This window comes from Myodes glareolus, chromosome 2 (genome assembly GCF_982192425.1).
Source record: "Myodes glareolus chromosome 2, mMyoGla1.1, whole genome shotgun sequence".
NCBI lineage: Eukaryota > Metazoa > Chordata > Mammalia > Rodentia > Cricetidae > Myodes > Myodes glareolus.
Window position 1 is genome coordinate 124,354,392 of NC_142027.1, and position 17,367 is coordinate 124,371,758.

A 17,367-nucleotide genomic window follows, 5' to 3' on the forward strand; every position below is an offset into this window, starting at 1 on the left:
GGGGCTCTGAAACAGGTTTCATTAGCACAGAAGAAAAGGAGTCCCTTTTCGTGTCACTCATACAGAGATTTTTAAACACAATGTGTGCCCGGGAGTTTTTTAAAAGTCTCCTTAGGGGCCGGGCATGGTGGTGCATATCTTTAATTCTGGCTCTTCAGGGGAAGAGGCAAAAGAAAGCAGATCTTGTGAGTTCCAGGACAGTATGGTCTACACAGTGAATTCCAAGCTAGCCAGGACTACTCAATGAGACCCTATAAAAAAAATAGTAAGAAAGAAAACATAATAAAATAAAATCCTGTTAGTGCATGTAGCAAGCACGAACCTATTCCTGCAGATGGTAGTGGTACACGCCTTTAATTCCAGCACTCAGGAGGCAAAGGCAGGTAAAATAAAATAAAATTTTAATAAAATTTTATTAAAAATAATAAAATAAAATCCTGTTAGTGCATGTAGCAAGCACGAACCTATTCCTGCAGATGGTAGTGGTACACGCCTTTAATTCCAGCACTCAGGAGGCAAAGGCAGGTGGATCTCTGTGAGCTTGAGGCCAGCCTCAAGCTGTGAGTCTACAGAGTGAGTTCTCGGACAGCCAGGGCTGTTACACAGAGAAACCCTGTCTCCAAAGCAAAACAAAACAAAAAAGATCCATTCCTATGCTGAACCAAAAGTGCTCAGTTCTCCTGCTGAGAGACAACTGATACTCCAGGTAGCTACAACTCTCTCCAGAAGCAGTGTGTATCTATGACAATGTATACAAAAAGGGTCTAACAGAGACTCAGACACTAAGGAGGGAGCTGGAAGAATAGTCTTCCCTCAGGGAAGAAGCCCTCAGCTGGCTGTCTAATCCCAAATGCTCAGCCCTGAAATCATATGCATACAAGCAACATTGTACAGACTGTGTAGGTTGTAGCTAATTATTTAGGAATATATATATGTGAGTGTGTGTGTGTTGTGTATATTATATAATATGTAACAACAGTTTTAGAAAAGAGTTCATGAATTGGGGAAAGGGTAAGGGGGGTTAGAGAGAAGATGATGCGATTATATTTTAATTACAAATATATGTGTACATAAACCAGAGGTCTACAATACATGCGTGATCACACCAGGATCTCCTCTAATTGGCTCCTTACTTGTCGACTGTGGTGAGGACGGTGATGCCTTCCTTCTGTAAATGGACCAATTTGCGAGGCTTGATGAAGGGAAAGGCCGACGCGGAGGATGAAGAGCGGTTGTGGATATCCCAGACAACAAGCTTCCCTTCCTTCGTGGCCGAAAGTATTTGTGCTAACTTCAAGTGAAAGATAGACTGGCTGAATTTTCCCACGAGTTTGTTGAACGTCTGTGTTTCAAAGACAGGTTGTAAGTTACAGTGTGGGTTATAGATTACAGGTTATGAGTTACATGTATCAGTGCAGTGTTTTATAACATTAGAATGAAGAGACAGTGAGACAAAAAAGAAATGACTGAAACCTGCGGGTAACTAGCTCTGGACCCTCTGCAGTTTTGCTGAAGGTTATGGGCTGTGCTCAGATACACGGTGAAAGGTGACCCAAGAATGGCTAATGACTGCTGACACCTGCCCAGCTTCTCTCGTGGAGGCTGTTGAACACATAGTCTGTCATGAACAGAAGCACGCTCTGGGTGAAAACTACAAAGTAATATACCTGATGTCCTTTGACTGCAAGGTATTGTCTCAGCAGAAGAAACTCTTCTGGCCCTTAGCATAAGAATACTTTGGTAAGACCACCTATTCAATGTATGCTTTTGTGAGATAAACAAGGCATTTAGTCCTGTCTTTCTTATACAATGTTTCAGAGAGAAAATATGGAAGGAGGGCTGGAGAGATGACTCAGAGGGTAAGAGCACATACTGCTCTTCCAGGGGACCTAAGTTCAGTTCCCAACACCCATGTTGGACAGCTCACAGCTTTCTGTGAGTCCAGCTCTGGGGAAACTGATACCTTGGGCTCCAAGGGTGCCAATACTCCCAGGCACATAATCCCTACCCCACACACATGCACATGCTTAATTTTAAAATAAAATCTATAGTGATGTTTTATTTATGTTTTAATAAATAAAGCTTTCCTGAGGATCAGAGGGTAAATAAAACTAAGCCACTGGAGGCCAGGCAGTGGTGTCCCACACCTTTAATCCCAGGATTTGGGAGACAGAGGCAGGTGGATCTCTGTGAGTTCAGGGCCAACCTGGGTTACACAAGATCAATGCAGAAACAGATCCAGGAGGTGATGGCTCACACCTTTAATCCCAGCACTATAGGGGAATATAAAACAGGAGGAGACAGAGGCTCAGAGCTCAGTCTGCAGTCGCCTAGCCTTGGTAGGGGTAAGACTTTCCTAGTGGCTTGACTGTTTTGCTTTTCTGATCTTCAGCTTGAACCCCAATATCTGTCTCTGGGTTTCTATTACTTGTGCTATATTAGGTACCCAACGTTTGGGGTACAAATTCATGAAAAAGTCATCAGCACAAGCCGGGGCTGCATATCTGGGCTCCAGCCTCACTCAGCAAGGCTTACTTTTCTTTTGTTCCCAAGCCTCTAAGTGAGTTTGGGATTTTCTCTTCTGGCTTTCAGGCAGCCCCCCAACACATGTGCTTTTTCAAAAAAAAAAAAAAAAAAAAACCCTATACCTTTTTCTGACAGCCAGCTCTCTTTCTCCACCATGGGTTGTGGGCACTCCCTGAACCCCTTGGGCTGCTGCCAAACTAAGTAGCTGCCATGAAATCCGGTCAGGCTTTGACTGCTGATTGCAGCAGCGATCAGCCTCACATCTTCATCAACATTGTCAGTAAATTTCATAGAACAATTGGGAATTCTTAAAGGGAGGAATTAGTTAAAAGAGAGAGTTTTTTCCCACATTAAAAAATGGGAAAAACCATTACAATGAAGGTATTTGGATCTCTGTATGATAACACACTGGGCAGTTTGAAAACGGAACAATCAAATGAGAGGATATCTAATTTAGGTGGGATTTATGTAATGCCGATTGTAAACATTACCACCTTTATCATTTTTGTCTTATCACTAAAAAAGATGGTTAATCTGAGTGCTAAGATACAGGCCTTAGAAAAACAGATCACAGATCACAGAGATATTCAAATCCAGACAGAGGAATTTAATGGAGAGGCAATTACAGCATTGCATTATAAAAATAGAGAGAAACAGCCTGAGGCTTTCAGAAACCAACCTTATTATATCCAGTAACCTTACAAGAATTGCCAAATGGCAGAGACTCTGTTACAGCTAATTGGACTCCTGTGCCAATGTTAGATTTAAGCAGATTCAAGGAAGCAATAGTCTATATGGCATGCATTCACCTTTTGTGAAGCAAATGTTAAACTCGTGGTCAGTTTGTAATAGAATTATACCTAACAACTGGATAGAATTCATTAAAGGTGTTTTTAAGCCTGGTCCACAGTTACAATGGAGTACCCGGTTCAGAGTAGAGGCTAAGATTATTGAACAATGGAGTAAAACTAAAGGTAGGGAAATCTCCCAAGATCAAATTCTTGGAGAAGGAGACTATACTACTATAGAAAAGCAGGCTGTATATGATGACCACAGCCTGGGTTTATGCCACACAGCAGCTTAGAATGCTTGGGACAGAATTGGAGAAATGGGAAAGAAAATTGAATCATTTACTGAAGATATCCAGGGCCCAGAGGAAGCCTTTATGGATTTCCTATAAAGATCAACATCAGCAGGAAATAGAATGATACCGAATTCAGAAATTAGACAAATAATAACTGAATCTCTGGCTTTTGAAAATGTCAGCTTTCTATACAAAAAGATCATTAGGCCATTAAAGGCAAGACCAGCACCTCTGGAGGAATGGATCTGAGATACAATTAATATTGAATCTCATGAACATGCTGAGGCATGGATAGGAGAGGTGATTTTATAACTGTGGCAAGCAAGGTCATTCTAAAAGGTATTGTAGACAGGGCATTCCTAGAAACAATATTTTTTCAAAGAATAATCCATTTAAATGCCTCTCCCTTCTGGATTATGTGGAAAGTGGACTAATGAATATAGGTCAATGAGGAATGTTCATGGTATTCCTTTGCCTCAGGAAACTCCATGTGGGACCTCCTGCAAGTCCCTATGCCAAATCTGGTTCAGTCATTTCCTGCCATCATAGAGGAAACTCCTTCCAAGAGCAATTAATGAACCTAATGCCTATTGTATGCAATCATACTGCTCTGGATAATAGAACAGCTATAGAAGAGAGAACAAAAAAATTCAGAAGAAACCATAAAACAAGTATTTTGGCAAACTTTTATAAATGAACAAGGACCAAAATTAAAAATACAAATAAATGACATTGTCATTGAAGTTCTGGTAGACACAGGTGTGGATGTAACAATAATTTCATCAAAATTTTGGCACACAAATTGGCCTCTTCAGGATGCAAATGTTCAGATTTTAGGGATCAGAACTTTATTTCAGGTAAAGCAGAGCTTGAGATAGGTTGAATGTATAGGGCCAGAAGGTCAGAGAAGACTATTAAAACCATATGTAACTAACATAGCAATGAATTTATGGGGACATAATTTGTTACAGCAATGGAATACTCAGATTAACATTTCCCCAGTCTTAGAAACAAATCATAAATTAACATATATTTCTGGGAAAAATATTATAAGATATTATAAAGAATAGTCACTGACCATTATGGGTTATACAAAAACACGGCACAACAGTTGATGATATTTCAAAGGCACCAACAGCCCCACCTTTAAATGGTTGGCAGACAAACCTGTATGAGTTAAGCAATGGCCTTTAACAATAGAGAAACAGCAAGCTTTAGAACAGTTGGTACAGGAGCAACTAGATGCTCACCATATAGAAGAATCAACTAGCCCTTGGAATTCCCCTGTATTTGTTGTTAAAATGAAATCTGGAAAATGGAGGATGAAAACAGATCTAAGAGCTGTTAATAAGGTGATTCAGCCAATGGGTTCTCTACAGTCTGGCATTCCTTTGCCTTCTCTATTGCCTACAGGATGGCCTTTATGGGTATTTATTTAAATGATTACTTACTCACTAGACCTTTACAAGAAAAAGACAGAAAAAAATTGTCTTCACAGTGCCTACTTATAACAATTTTCAGACTGCTAAAAGATACCAATGGAAGATTCTCCCACAGGGCATGATAAATAGCCTCACCTTGTGCAATATTTTGTAAGTCAGCCATGGAAATGATATTTAAGAAATTTCCTAAATCTGTAGTTTACAGTTACTTCATTTTTTTATTATTTTTATTATTATTTTGCTATCTGATTCAAATGTAGATAGTTTAGAAAGAATGTTTGAAGAAGAAAATTTTGCCTTTTGGAAGGTTACAAATTGTTCTTGAAAAAGTACAAAGAAGAGATTCTATTAATTATTTAGGCTATAAAATAGGTTTACAAAAAACTAGACCCCAAAAAGTACAAATTAGAAGAGACTGATTGCAGGCTCTTAATGACTTCCAAAGATTGCTAAGAGAGATTTTTCAATCTACAGCCCACTATTTGGATAGGTCCTGATGACCTGATTAATTTAAACAAAACCTTAGATGGTGACAAGGACTTAAATAGTCCCAGGGAATTATCAGCTGAAGTTCAGAGGGAATTGTCTTTGAAGAGAAATTACATAAGGCAAATATGGATCATATGGATTCAAATCTTAACAGCATTCTGGTGATGTTATCCTCCAAACATTCCCCTACAGGAATTTTATGTAGAATGAATATATTATCTTAGGTTGGAACTTTTTACCACATAAACCAAGTAAAAAATTAAAAACTTATGTGAAAAAGGTCTCTGAGTAAATTGTAAAAGGAAATTGAGACTTTATCAATTAGCAGAATTAGACCCAACAGAAATTATACTACCTTTTAATATGATAAAAATGATGAGGGCTGGAGAGGTGGCTCAGAGGTTAAGAGCATTGCCTGCTCTTCCAAAGGTCCTGAGTTCAATTCCCAGCAACCACATGGTGGCTCACAACCATCTGTAATGGGGTCTGGTGCCCTCTTCTAGCCTGCAGGCATACACACAGACAGAATATTGTATACATCATAAATAAATAAATATTTAAAAAACACAGCATGTAAAATAAATAAATCTTTAAAAAAAATGATGAAATTATAGTAAGAAAGTGAACCCTGGCAGGGAACTTGTAGTAATTTTTTGAAAGAGACTAACAACAACTATCCCCAGGCTGGAGAGATGGCTCAGTGGTTAAGAGCTTTGCCTGCTCTTCCAAAGGTCCTGAGTTCAATTCTCAGCAACCACATGGTGGCTCACAACCATCTGCAGTGAGATTTGGTGCACTCTTCTGGCCTGCAGGGATACACGCAGGCAGAATACTGTATACATAATAAATAAATAATTTTAACAAAAAAAACCCAACAACTATCCCCAAAGCAAAAGAATTCAATGTATAAACAGAACTAACTTCCTCACATTGTACAGGACACACTAACAATTGGAATCCCAATATTCTATACTGTTACAAATAAATTAGGAAAGGCAGGTTACAAATCAGAAAATTTAAGTGGATCAAAAATCCTTATGATTCTGTCTAAAAATCAGAATTATATGCTATTCTCATGGTACTAACATGCTGTAGGAAATCCTTCAGCCAGTAAGTCACCTGCCCATTTGGGCGTGGTCTTTTATACTGTAAATGCCGATGTAAAGCATGTGCTCCCTCTCTCTTCTGACTGCAGGGCTCAGTTACTATTCCCCATTTGAGCAGAGGACTGTGATCTGTGAGTCTATCCCTAAACAAATAACCCTTTATTATACTTAATTTTGAGCTACTGTGGGATTTCTTTTTAGTGTCCATCTTCATCTGACACCCAACATGGGGCATCCCAACTCCACAAATACCAGATGGACTGGTCCAAAAGGCCCAAACAGTCCACGGTCCAGAAAGTCTCCCACCCCTGCCTGCCTGGCTTGCTTTCACCTACTAAGTGTTTTTTGTAAAACCCCAGGCACAGCAGAGCTAAGTGAGTAGTAACTTGGAAATTTCCCAAACTCATGCACATTTCTCCCCACCACTGTTGCATTCCCTGCCGAGCGGCAACATGCGCAGCTTCCAGTTTGTGCTCCCTGCTCGTGAGTTCTGGGCTCCTTGCTCTGTGTATGGAGTTGATTTGATTGCTTTTGGTTTGTCAGTATTTGACCAGCACCAAGGCAGAAGGCCAAAGCTGCACAGGGCTATTCATGCTGCCACCAGCTGTACCGCTGGTCGCCACTCTGCAACGGTGATGCTGGCTAGACAACAAAGATTGTTACACCTAAAACAATTTATTGGATCTCATAACACTGGTAATTATTTGATTAATTAATAAATTAATAAACTTGAAAGTTATATAATGGCAGAAAACATTTGCATGCAAAATTTTAATAATCTTTTTGCTGATACTATGGATTGTATTCTGCAAGGCTTATATGGTTATATAATATATAATATATTATATATATATATTTATATATAATATAATATGTAGGATGTTAAAGCCGACCCGAGGGACGCCATCTGTAAGAGTCTGCACTTTCCAGTGGATACCCATGCCCGACCCAGGCTGCGCGCTTTCCCGAACTTGGGCCCATGAGAATGGACGATTGTCCTGAGGGTTAAAAAAGAGACACACACAAAAGAGACCTTTGCTCATTTATCAGAGTAAATGGCAACTTTATTAAACTCAAGTCAGATATTTATACCAGTTGGCTAAAAGGATCAAAAATACAAGGCCTCCTCCCATCCAGAGGCAGGAAAAAAAGATTAAAGTCTTCCCGGCGCCTAAAACAGGATCAGCTGGGGAGCCAGGCTATGGGCCCACTACTAAAACCTTAAATACAAATAAAATCACCATAACAAAAAAAACCAAATTCTTGCTAAATTATCCCCTCAAGCCAGAGCTAATACAGAGTCTCCAGGGAGCCGGAGGTCACACGGCCCTACAAATCGCCAAAAAAAGAAAAAAACCTTGGTAGCTACAAAGTTGTGATACATCCATTTATTGAATATTGGGACTCAGTTTTTTTCTTTATATCATGCTGTAGGACAATGGTCTTTTATCCTGTTACTTGTATTATTTTAATAAAATGCTGATTGGCCAGTAGCCAGGCAGGAAGTTTAGACTGGATGACCAGGCAGGATATAGAGGGAGGGCGATTAGAATAGGAGAATTCTGGGAAGAGGAAAGACACAGTCTGCAGTCGTGATCCAAATACAGAGGAAGCAAGATGAGACTGCCTTGCTGATAAAAGTACCAAGCCTGTGGCTAAAACAGACAAAAATTATGGGTTAAGATGTAAGATACAAGAGTTAATAAGAAGCTTGAGCTAATAGGCCAACCACTTTATAATTAATGTAGATCTCTGGGTATTTCTTTGGAATTGAACAGCTGTGGGACCGGGCAAGACAGAAACTTCTGTTAATGACATTATATCCTTAAGAAAATGGTTTGATAACAGAGCCAAGAATGAGGCACTTTTGGAAATGATACAGTCTTTACAGACTAAAAATGAACAGCTAGCTGACAGGATTAATACCATAGAAAATCAAAAGTTACCTGAAAAAAATTAATACTATTGAAAAGGATAACATTAATTTGACAGAAAAAATTCAATTCATGTCAATGGGTACTGAGAAATAATCTGAAAGAATTCATACTGTTGAATATGAAAATCGAAATCTGTTAAAAAGTTATGATAGGTTATCAGATAGAGTATCTCCCCATGAAGGCAATCTGCACACCATCCAAATAATGTTGAAGGATGAGATGTTATCTTTGAAGGAAAAACTTCAGACTTTGTAATCACATGTACAGAATGAGGACCAGGGGCTAGATCCCTCAATGAAATCACTAGAAATATATACAGGTCAGGAGATTTAGGCTTTACATAAGACAGTAGTAAAAAGATTTGAAATGATTGAGGAAAGTATTGGAGCTGATGAGCAGGGAACAAAGGTACAAGGACAAAATTTAATATCTCCAGTACATGTCAGAGATGACTTACCCAGGGTTAGCTTCCTACCCTGTAATCAACTGTGACAAAGCATCAAGTTCTAAATGCCCAAAAGGATCCAAATAAGGTAGATGGATACCTTTAGGAATAAATGATCTAAAAGAAATTAAGCAAGCAGTACTATCTTATGACTTGAATTCAACATTTGCTAGGGAGATGATAAAGGCATGGGTATCTAGCAATAAGGCTACTTCACATGACTGGCTTCAATTAGTTTCAACAGTCCTGGATGATGGGTCCCAACTGCTGTGGAAAGGTTATTTGCAAGAAGAGGCAAAAATTTTAGAACAACAGAGAAAAGCAAAAGGACTTGAGACTTCCCAGGATCAAATTCATGGCGAAGGCTCTTATGCTGACCCACATGCTCAAGCTCTTTACAATGAACAAATCTTGTCCCTATGCCACAAAGCAGCCTTAAATACTTGGGACAGGATTCAAGAATAGGAAAACAAATTGAATCATATACCAGTGTTAAAGAGGGCCAGAGAGAACCCTTTAGTAATTTTTACAAGATTAACTAAGGCTGTACAAATAGGAGTAACAGACTCAGATGCTAGATGAGTACTTATTGACTCTCTGGCTTTTGAAAATGCCAACTTAGAATGCAAAAAGATACTTGGGCCTTTAAAGGTTAGATCAGCACCAATGAATGAATGGATCCTGCATACAATGAACATTGAGACATTTGACTATAATACTGAATCTTGGGTAGGAGAAGCAATTTTCAAAGGCATGAGGAGACATCAAAATGCCAAATATCTTAATTGTGATAGAATAGGACATCTTAGGAGATTATAGACAAGGAATTTCTAGAAATAATGTCTCCTCTGGGAATGGCAAAAATAAAAGGTATCCACCTTCTGGATTATGTAGAAGGTGTGGCAAAGGCCAACATTGGGCCAATGAATGCAGATCAACAAAAGACAGACAAGGCAACCCAATACCATCAGGAAACTCCTTGTGTGTGGGGGCTCTCACAGGCCCCCAAGTCAAAAGTGGTGCAGTCACTCCCAGTCACTATGGAGGACATGTCTCACCAGGAAAATTAAAAAAATCCAGATCCTTCTGTGAAAAACTATGCTGTTCTGGATGATAGAATAAACATGGAAAATGAATCAAAAATTCCAATATGAAGTAGGAAACGTATATTCTGGCAGACTTCTATAAATGATCAAAGACCAAAGCTAAGAGTGCGTATAAATGGCATTGTAATTGTGGGTTTGATAGACATGGGTGTGAACGTGAGTATCATTACTCCAGAATCTTGGCATCCAAATTGGCCTCTTCAAGAGGCAAATGTTTAATTTCTAGAAATTAGAACCCTATCTTAAGTGAAACAAAACAGGAGATGGGTTGAATGCATAGGCCAAAAGGACAGAGAGAAAGGCTGAGGCTGTATGTGGCTAATATTGCAGTGAATTTATGGGGTCAAGACCTGTTGCAGCAATGGAATACCCAGATTAACATTCCTGCAGTCCCAGAAACTCATATTTCTGGGAAGGATATTATAACGTACTATACACAAAGGTCACCAGCCATTCAGGCTATACAAGAATACAAAGCAACTAGAAAACTTTTAGAGGTACCAACAGCCCTACTTTTAAAATGGTTAACTGAGAAAACAATGTGGGTTAAACAGTGGCCTTTAACAGAAGACAAACTGCAGGCTTTAGAACAGCTGGTACAGGAGCAACTAGATGCTCACCATATTGAAGAATCAATCAGCTCTTGGAATTCTCCTGTTTTTGTTGTTAAAAACAAATCTGGTAAATGGAGAATGGTGACAGATCTAAGAGATACGCCTCTTATAGTTATTGATTTAAATATATAGGATATATATTACATCCTATACATGTCTGCCAGGTCCTCTAGCACAAGTTAATGCAGAAATCAATCAATTATTGATTGGAAGTGCTGAAGGCCTCAGAATTTCATAAGAAAACATCATGTCAATAACAAAGATTTTTTTAAAAAAAAAGATTTTTCCCATCACGTGGCATTAAGCCAAGGAAATTGTAAGGAAATGTCCTACTTGTTCTTTATACAACCAAACACTACTACCTGCAGGAAGTAACCCAAAGGGTACTCAAAGGGGTGAAATCTGGCAGATGGATGTGTTCCATTTTGTAGAATTTGGAAAACTAAAATATGTACACCTATTGATACCTATTCAGGTTTTCAATGGACAACTGCTTTGAATTTAGAAAAGGCTGATTTGGTAATCATATATTTTCTAGAAGTTATGGTCATCATAAGTATACCTGTACAAATAAAGACAGATAATGCTCCAGAAGCATATGTCTCTAAGAAAATAAAACAGTTTTTTTTCTTATTATACTATAAAGCATATTATACATATAAAGCAATATATACAATCCTACAGGGCAGGCAGTTATAGAAAGATCAACTCAAACTCTAAAGGATATGTTAAATAAACAAAAAGCTATGATAAATAACCCCATGTTGACTGAGGTTTCTGTCCCACCCAGTCCCGTAGCCATTCAGTCCCAAAGAAACAGAGGTCTACATTAATTATAAACTGGTTGGTCTAGTAGCTCAGGCTTTCTTATTAACTAATTCTTACATCTTAAATTAGCTCATAATTCTTGTCTGTGTTAGATACATGTCTTGGTACCTTTTATCAGCAAGGCATACTCATCTTGCTTCCTCAGTGTCTGGGTGATGACTGTAGACTGAGTCTTTCCTCTTCCCAGAATTTCCCCTGTTCTCCTCACCCCGCCTTTACTTCCTACCTGGTTACCCCGCCTATACTTCCTGTCTGGCTACAGGTCAATCAGTGTTTTATTAAAACAATACAAGTGACAGGGTACAAGACCATTGTCCCACAGCACCCCCAGAAATAGATTGCACAATGTTTTACTAACTTTGATTTTTCTAAATGCTATTGAGAAAGGAACAACAGCTCAGAAGAGACACTGGATAGAAGAAAAAAAAACTACAGATTAAATTGTAAGATTTTAGACAATTCTGAAGCCATTTCTGACAATTCCAAACCCTCTCAGCCTCTGTGCCTCAGTGCTTCCCCTCCTCCCCTGGGAACCAAGGACCTAACAGCTACACATGCACGTACTCAGTTCCTGAACAATTACCCATACACGTATGTTTTGACTCAGTACCCTGGGAAACGGGGTCAAAATGATCTCTTACCTCATCTGATCTGACAATAGTTCTCCAGTCAATTATTGGTATTAGCCCTTTTCGAATAAGCCAATCATAATGGTCAAGGAACACCCCTCTTGTTTCTATGGGGCCTTCTCCTTTAAAAGTAGACTGTACCAGCTAGTTGGGGTCTCTCAGCTTCCCGAATGCTGGGGGACCCTGTCATGATAGAATTAATAAAATCCTCATGCTTTTGCATCGGCTGTGGTATATGAGGTGGTCTCTGGGGGTGACTCCTTCTTGGGTTGGACACTAGAGTCCAACATTTGGTTCCCTGACCGGGAATCGAGTTGCTCCCGGACACACTCTAGACCCAGTTGGAGGTATAAAGAAACGAGCTCATTTTTATGTCTTTCTGTTTATGTATTGTGTTTCTGTTTCTGTTTCTGTGTAATTATGAATAAGTGATTTGAGAATTGTACTTGCGCAGGGTCTGTATTGAAATGGGGCTAAGGGAGGAGGCAGACGTGTCCTGAGATCCCATGCCCTAGCCCTGAAAGACGTTTCATGGGCATTTACTGGAGGGAAGGGTGACCAGGTTGCCCTAATCTCCAGGGGAGGTGTGATCCTCCATCTATATTTTTGGATCTGCTGCCGTGTGGCTTCTGATTTTGAGTCTATGTCTGTCTTTTTGTTCTTATGTATCTTCAGTTCTGCACCAGAGTGGTGGTGAGAGCACCAGCTTCTGGTTTTGAGTTTGTGTCTGTCTCTTTATATTTTTGCTTTTGTATGTCGGTTTGTCTTTGCTAAATCTATCTGCAGGAATTCAGAACCTGTCATCGGGCCCCCTGGCCATCATCAGTTCCCCTGATTCCGAAAGCAGCCCCACCGCTGGAGGAGGTGATGCGGTGGCTGCCCCTCCCCGAGTCCTTTGCCTTCTCTCTTTTCTGTACAGGAGCAAAAGAAACCCAGAATCCAGGCCCCTCCAGTTCTTCCTGTTATCCAGCCAAGCATGGCAGACTTCTCTCTCCTCCTCTCCCGGAGGAAACACTTCATTCCTGAGGAGCCCCGCTGGTCAGGCCCTAGCCCTGAAAACTTCAGCACTCAGCATCTATGCTGGGACAGGGGAGGGACGTCCACTAGGGAGAGAGTGACCTCCCAAGCATTTCCCTTTCGCCCAGTAGCAGGTCAATTACAATACTGCTTTTTTCTGCCTCTAATCTTTACTTATAACCCTTTCTTTTCTTGGTACCCTCAGACCGTGACCGGTCTTCTAGAATCTGTTCTGGTTACCATCAGCCCACTTGGATGATTGCCAGCAGCTCTTACAGGTGCTCCTAACCACAGAGGAAAAACAGTGAGTTCTCTTTGAAGTTTAAAAAAATGTCCCAGGAGCTGACAGCAGGCCAACCCAAGCACCGAACGATAGAGGACAGGACGGGATACCTTCCCTCTGACTTGACCCAAATGGGACTTCAATACTCCAGCTGGAAGGGAACAGCTCCGTCTTTAATGCCAGATTCTGATTGGCGGGTCTAAAAAGGGGGTTTGCAAAGCACCCCACTAATTTGCTAATTTGGCTAAGGTAAGAGCAATAGCACAAAGGTATGATAGTACTCCTGCAGGCAGATCGCCAAGCCAATGTAATGATGTCTTTTATAGGTCAGTCAGAGTCAGACATTTGTAGCAAGTTGCAGAGAACGAAGGGACGGCAGAGATGCTCCCTCCAGGACTTACTAAAGGAAAAAAAATTAGATAGATAGGGAGGCAACAGAAGACGACAGCTGCAGAGACTGTGCACCTCAGACAGAGCAGCCCCTGAGTGGTCCAATACGGATTTAAGCTGCCACCACCTGGGTCGAATGGAAAAAAAAAACAATGAGGAGGAATGGCCCTACAGGGCTTTGGGCTCGAGACACTTCCCAAAGCAGCTGCTGAGCAGGAGCGGTCGGAGAACGGCACCGGCACAGAATGCAGCCGGCTACTGAAATGGTGCTCTGCCCACCTAAGAGGCCTACGCAGTAGCCACAGTGACAGTACTGAAATTCCCCCGCTTGCTTACGCTGTGCACCCAGGTGTCTGATTCTGGGGTGTATGGGAAAAAGGGGAGGAATTCCCCTTTGCTGTGTCTAAAACATTTGACTATGGACTGAGTACTCTATGTTATCAATGAGCCACCTTATGAACTGTAGATCTGGAATCAAAAGCCTTTTTGTTTTCACTCCCCCTGCTGCTTCCCCTGCAGGGAAAGCAGGTTGCTCTCAGCCTTTGTCACCTCGCTGGGCAAGGCCCCTGCAGACAGCAATGGGCCAGGTGGGAGCAGCCCCAGGGTAGCAGGCCGGGTGGGCGCCGAGGGCACTTCAGGCTGGAGAGGCTCAGGCAGGCTGGCGGATGCCCCCACCTCACCGGAGTTTGAAACAGATCCAAGGCCAGCAGTGCAAATTCAGTGGCTGATGATGCAGAACCGCAAGGAGCCCGCGAGCTAACCAGAGCCGCACAGCAAAGAGGGGCAAGGAATAGCAGCCAGAGTCCCTGGCCGGGAGAAGGCTGGGAGAAGGCTGAGGAGCCCGCGCCCAGCGCCGCCACTGCCACTGCGGGCAACGACCCCTCTGTCGCCCCGGACTGAGCAGGAGGAGTCCTGCACAGCCGGGAGGTAGGCTTCTGAGAGGCAACAACTGGTGCCACCCCGATGAGGAGGGGCGGGGGACATGGAACAAACAGTCTTCTTAAAGGTACATCGGCCTTTTGATACGAACTACCGATGGCAGAGAAACTTTTTCTCACCATGACTAAGAAGATCAAAGAAGAAATCTTCCCGAGGTTTGGCCTGCCCAAGGTAATCAGAATTTATGGTAAAACTACCTTGTTGCCCAGAAAAGCCAGGACATGGGTAAGACTGGGGAAAATTACATTATGCACACAGACCCCAGAGTTCAGGACAGGTAAAAAGGATAAATAATAAAGACCCTAAAACAAATTAAGCCTTAGAACTGGCATTAGAGACTGAGTACAGCTCCTCCCCCTAGCCCTGTTCTATGTAGATCCAGTATGGGGGACCTCCCCCCCCCTCGCCTTGGCTTCCTAAGGCCCCCTCATGACCCATCTGCTCACAAACCCATTCTGCAGGCGCGGTTGAAGGCTCTCCAGATCTCCAAGCCCAGGCATAGAGACTCCTGGCCACCCTGACACTTGGAAATCTCGCATTTGTTCCAGAATTGACGCCTGGGGTATATCCAGAGGGGCATGAGAAAAGCTCAGCACCCCACAGCCAGAACAGCAGCCGCCCGCTCATACCTGCAATCCCTGTCTCCTCAAGCCCTTGCTTTGATACCCCTGCCCTCACCCCTGATTTCTGTCAACTAGTAGCAGGGCTAGCCTCAGATAGCAGGGCTAGCCTCCTGGGCTATCTGAGATGCATATCCCCCACAGCTGCCCCTGGAGGCTGGCAGATTTTCCCCTAGAGAAAATATTCGGGTCCAGAACACAGACGCCCCTTGGGAAAGCTAGATTTTTATACTGTGGTGCCTAAAAATACAATGCTCCATGTGGAGCACAGGGACGTGTGACATCTCCCCCACTTGTCTCCCGGGGGCGAACAATGGGACTGTCTCCATGGGTGTCAGAAAGGACTTGGGACATGAGATGTTATCTAAAACCAAGTACTATCTGACCAGGGCCTGCTGCTGCTGGCAGGATTAGACTCCCCTAAAGGGGTCCTAATTAGTTCTGCTGCTGCCTGCTGGACTAAGCTACTCTCCCTACTTCTCTGTCGAAACCTCCCAACGCCAGCCTGGGCACCCAGAAATCTCACACCCTTTCCAGGTTGGTGATTCTGTGTATGTTTGGAGACACCAGTCCCAAAACCTTGAACCTCGCTGGAAGGGACCCTATACCATGCTTCTTAAGACACCTACTGCCCTCAAAATGGATAGTATTGCAGCCTGGATCCACGTGTCTCACGTCAAGCCTGCACCTCCACAGAACGACCCAGGACCTTCCAAATGAAAGCTTCAGCGAACCCAAAATCCTCTCAAAAAGGCCTGATTCTACCAGGCTTGCTGATCTTTGCCCTGATGTTTATACCTTAGGACTTAACCTGGGCCCTGACTAACTTTGAGACTGGGCAAGCCTTAAGGCTAGCCACTGGAGTTCATCCCCTGAATACCTGGTTCCCCCAGCTAACTTTTGACCTATGTGCTTTAGCAAAAGACTCTTGGGAGGCTACTGAGCAAACCTCCGGAAACTCTTGTCCTACATGCAAATATTCTAAATGATATATTTGTCTAGGGGGAAAAGCAAACTCTGTAGTACAGGGGGGCCTAAAGTATTTTGTTATGCTGTCTGATGATATAAAACCAATGTCAGTGTCTCCTGATTGGGGGTTAGCAAAAAACACTAAATGGTTAACAGGCAATACTTGGGGTTTACAGTTGTGTGATCCAGGAAGGAAACACAGGGATTCTGTTCACCCTGCAAGTTGTTTTAACACCTCCCATGACCATAGTACTAGAGTCCAACTTGGTATTGCCTGACCAGGGCCAGCTAGCCCCTGCTGAGGTAGCCCCCTTTGCCAGGGCCCTGGGCCCCACTCCTAGTGCTAAGAACCCTTCTGCAACCCCTGCTTCATTGCTGGCAACCTCTAATACAGGCCAGCGACTGTTTAGTCTGATAATGGGAGCCTTTTCTTTGCTAAATGGTACTGATCCCAGCTTGACATAATTTTGCTGGTTTTGCCTGTCAGCAGGATATCCCTATTATGAGGAAATAGCCTCATCTGGCAGTTTCAACCATATCAGCTCTTATATGTCCTACAATTGGGAACAAACCTAACTCTCCCAAGTCCCAGGACAACAGGGCCTGGTGCCCTCTATTAATCTATGATGGGCCTACAACACTGGTTTGTTAATTTCTGTGTACAGAACCAATTAGTCCCCCAAATTTACTAATATCTCAAGATTGAGATATTTGACCAAATAAGAGGAGGGAATATAAGATTTTAGACAATTCTGAAGCCATTTCTGACAATTCCAAACCCTCTCAGCCTCTGTGCCTCAGTGCTTCCCCTCCTCCCCTGGGAACCAAGGACCTAACAGCTACACATGCACGTACTCAGTTCCTGAACAATTACCCATACACGTATGTTTTGACTCAGTCCCCTGGGAAACGGGGTCAAAATGACCTCTTACCTCATCTGATC

The 17,367-nt window shown here is 42.2% G+C and overlaps 1 protein-coding gene across 3 annotated transcripts in view; it reads right to left on the reverse strand.

Moving 5' to 3' along the window:
• Nucleotides 1-17,367, reverse strand: part of Cfap251 (cilia and flagella associated protein 251) — a 96,532-nt gene that overhangs the window by 45,792 nt on the left and 33,373 nt on the right. For all 3 annotated transcript variants that reach the window (XM_048447304.3, XM_087903649.1, XM_085679345.2), the window contains exon 10: nucleotides 1,134-1,342. In XM_048447304.3, coding sequence (XP_048303261.3) covers nucleotides 1,134-1,342 — 209 coding nt within the window. The remainder of the gene's footprint in view (nucleotides 1-1,133; nucleotides 1,343-17,367) is intronic.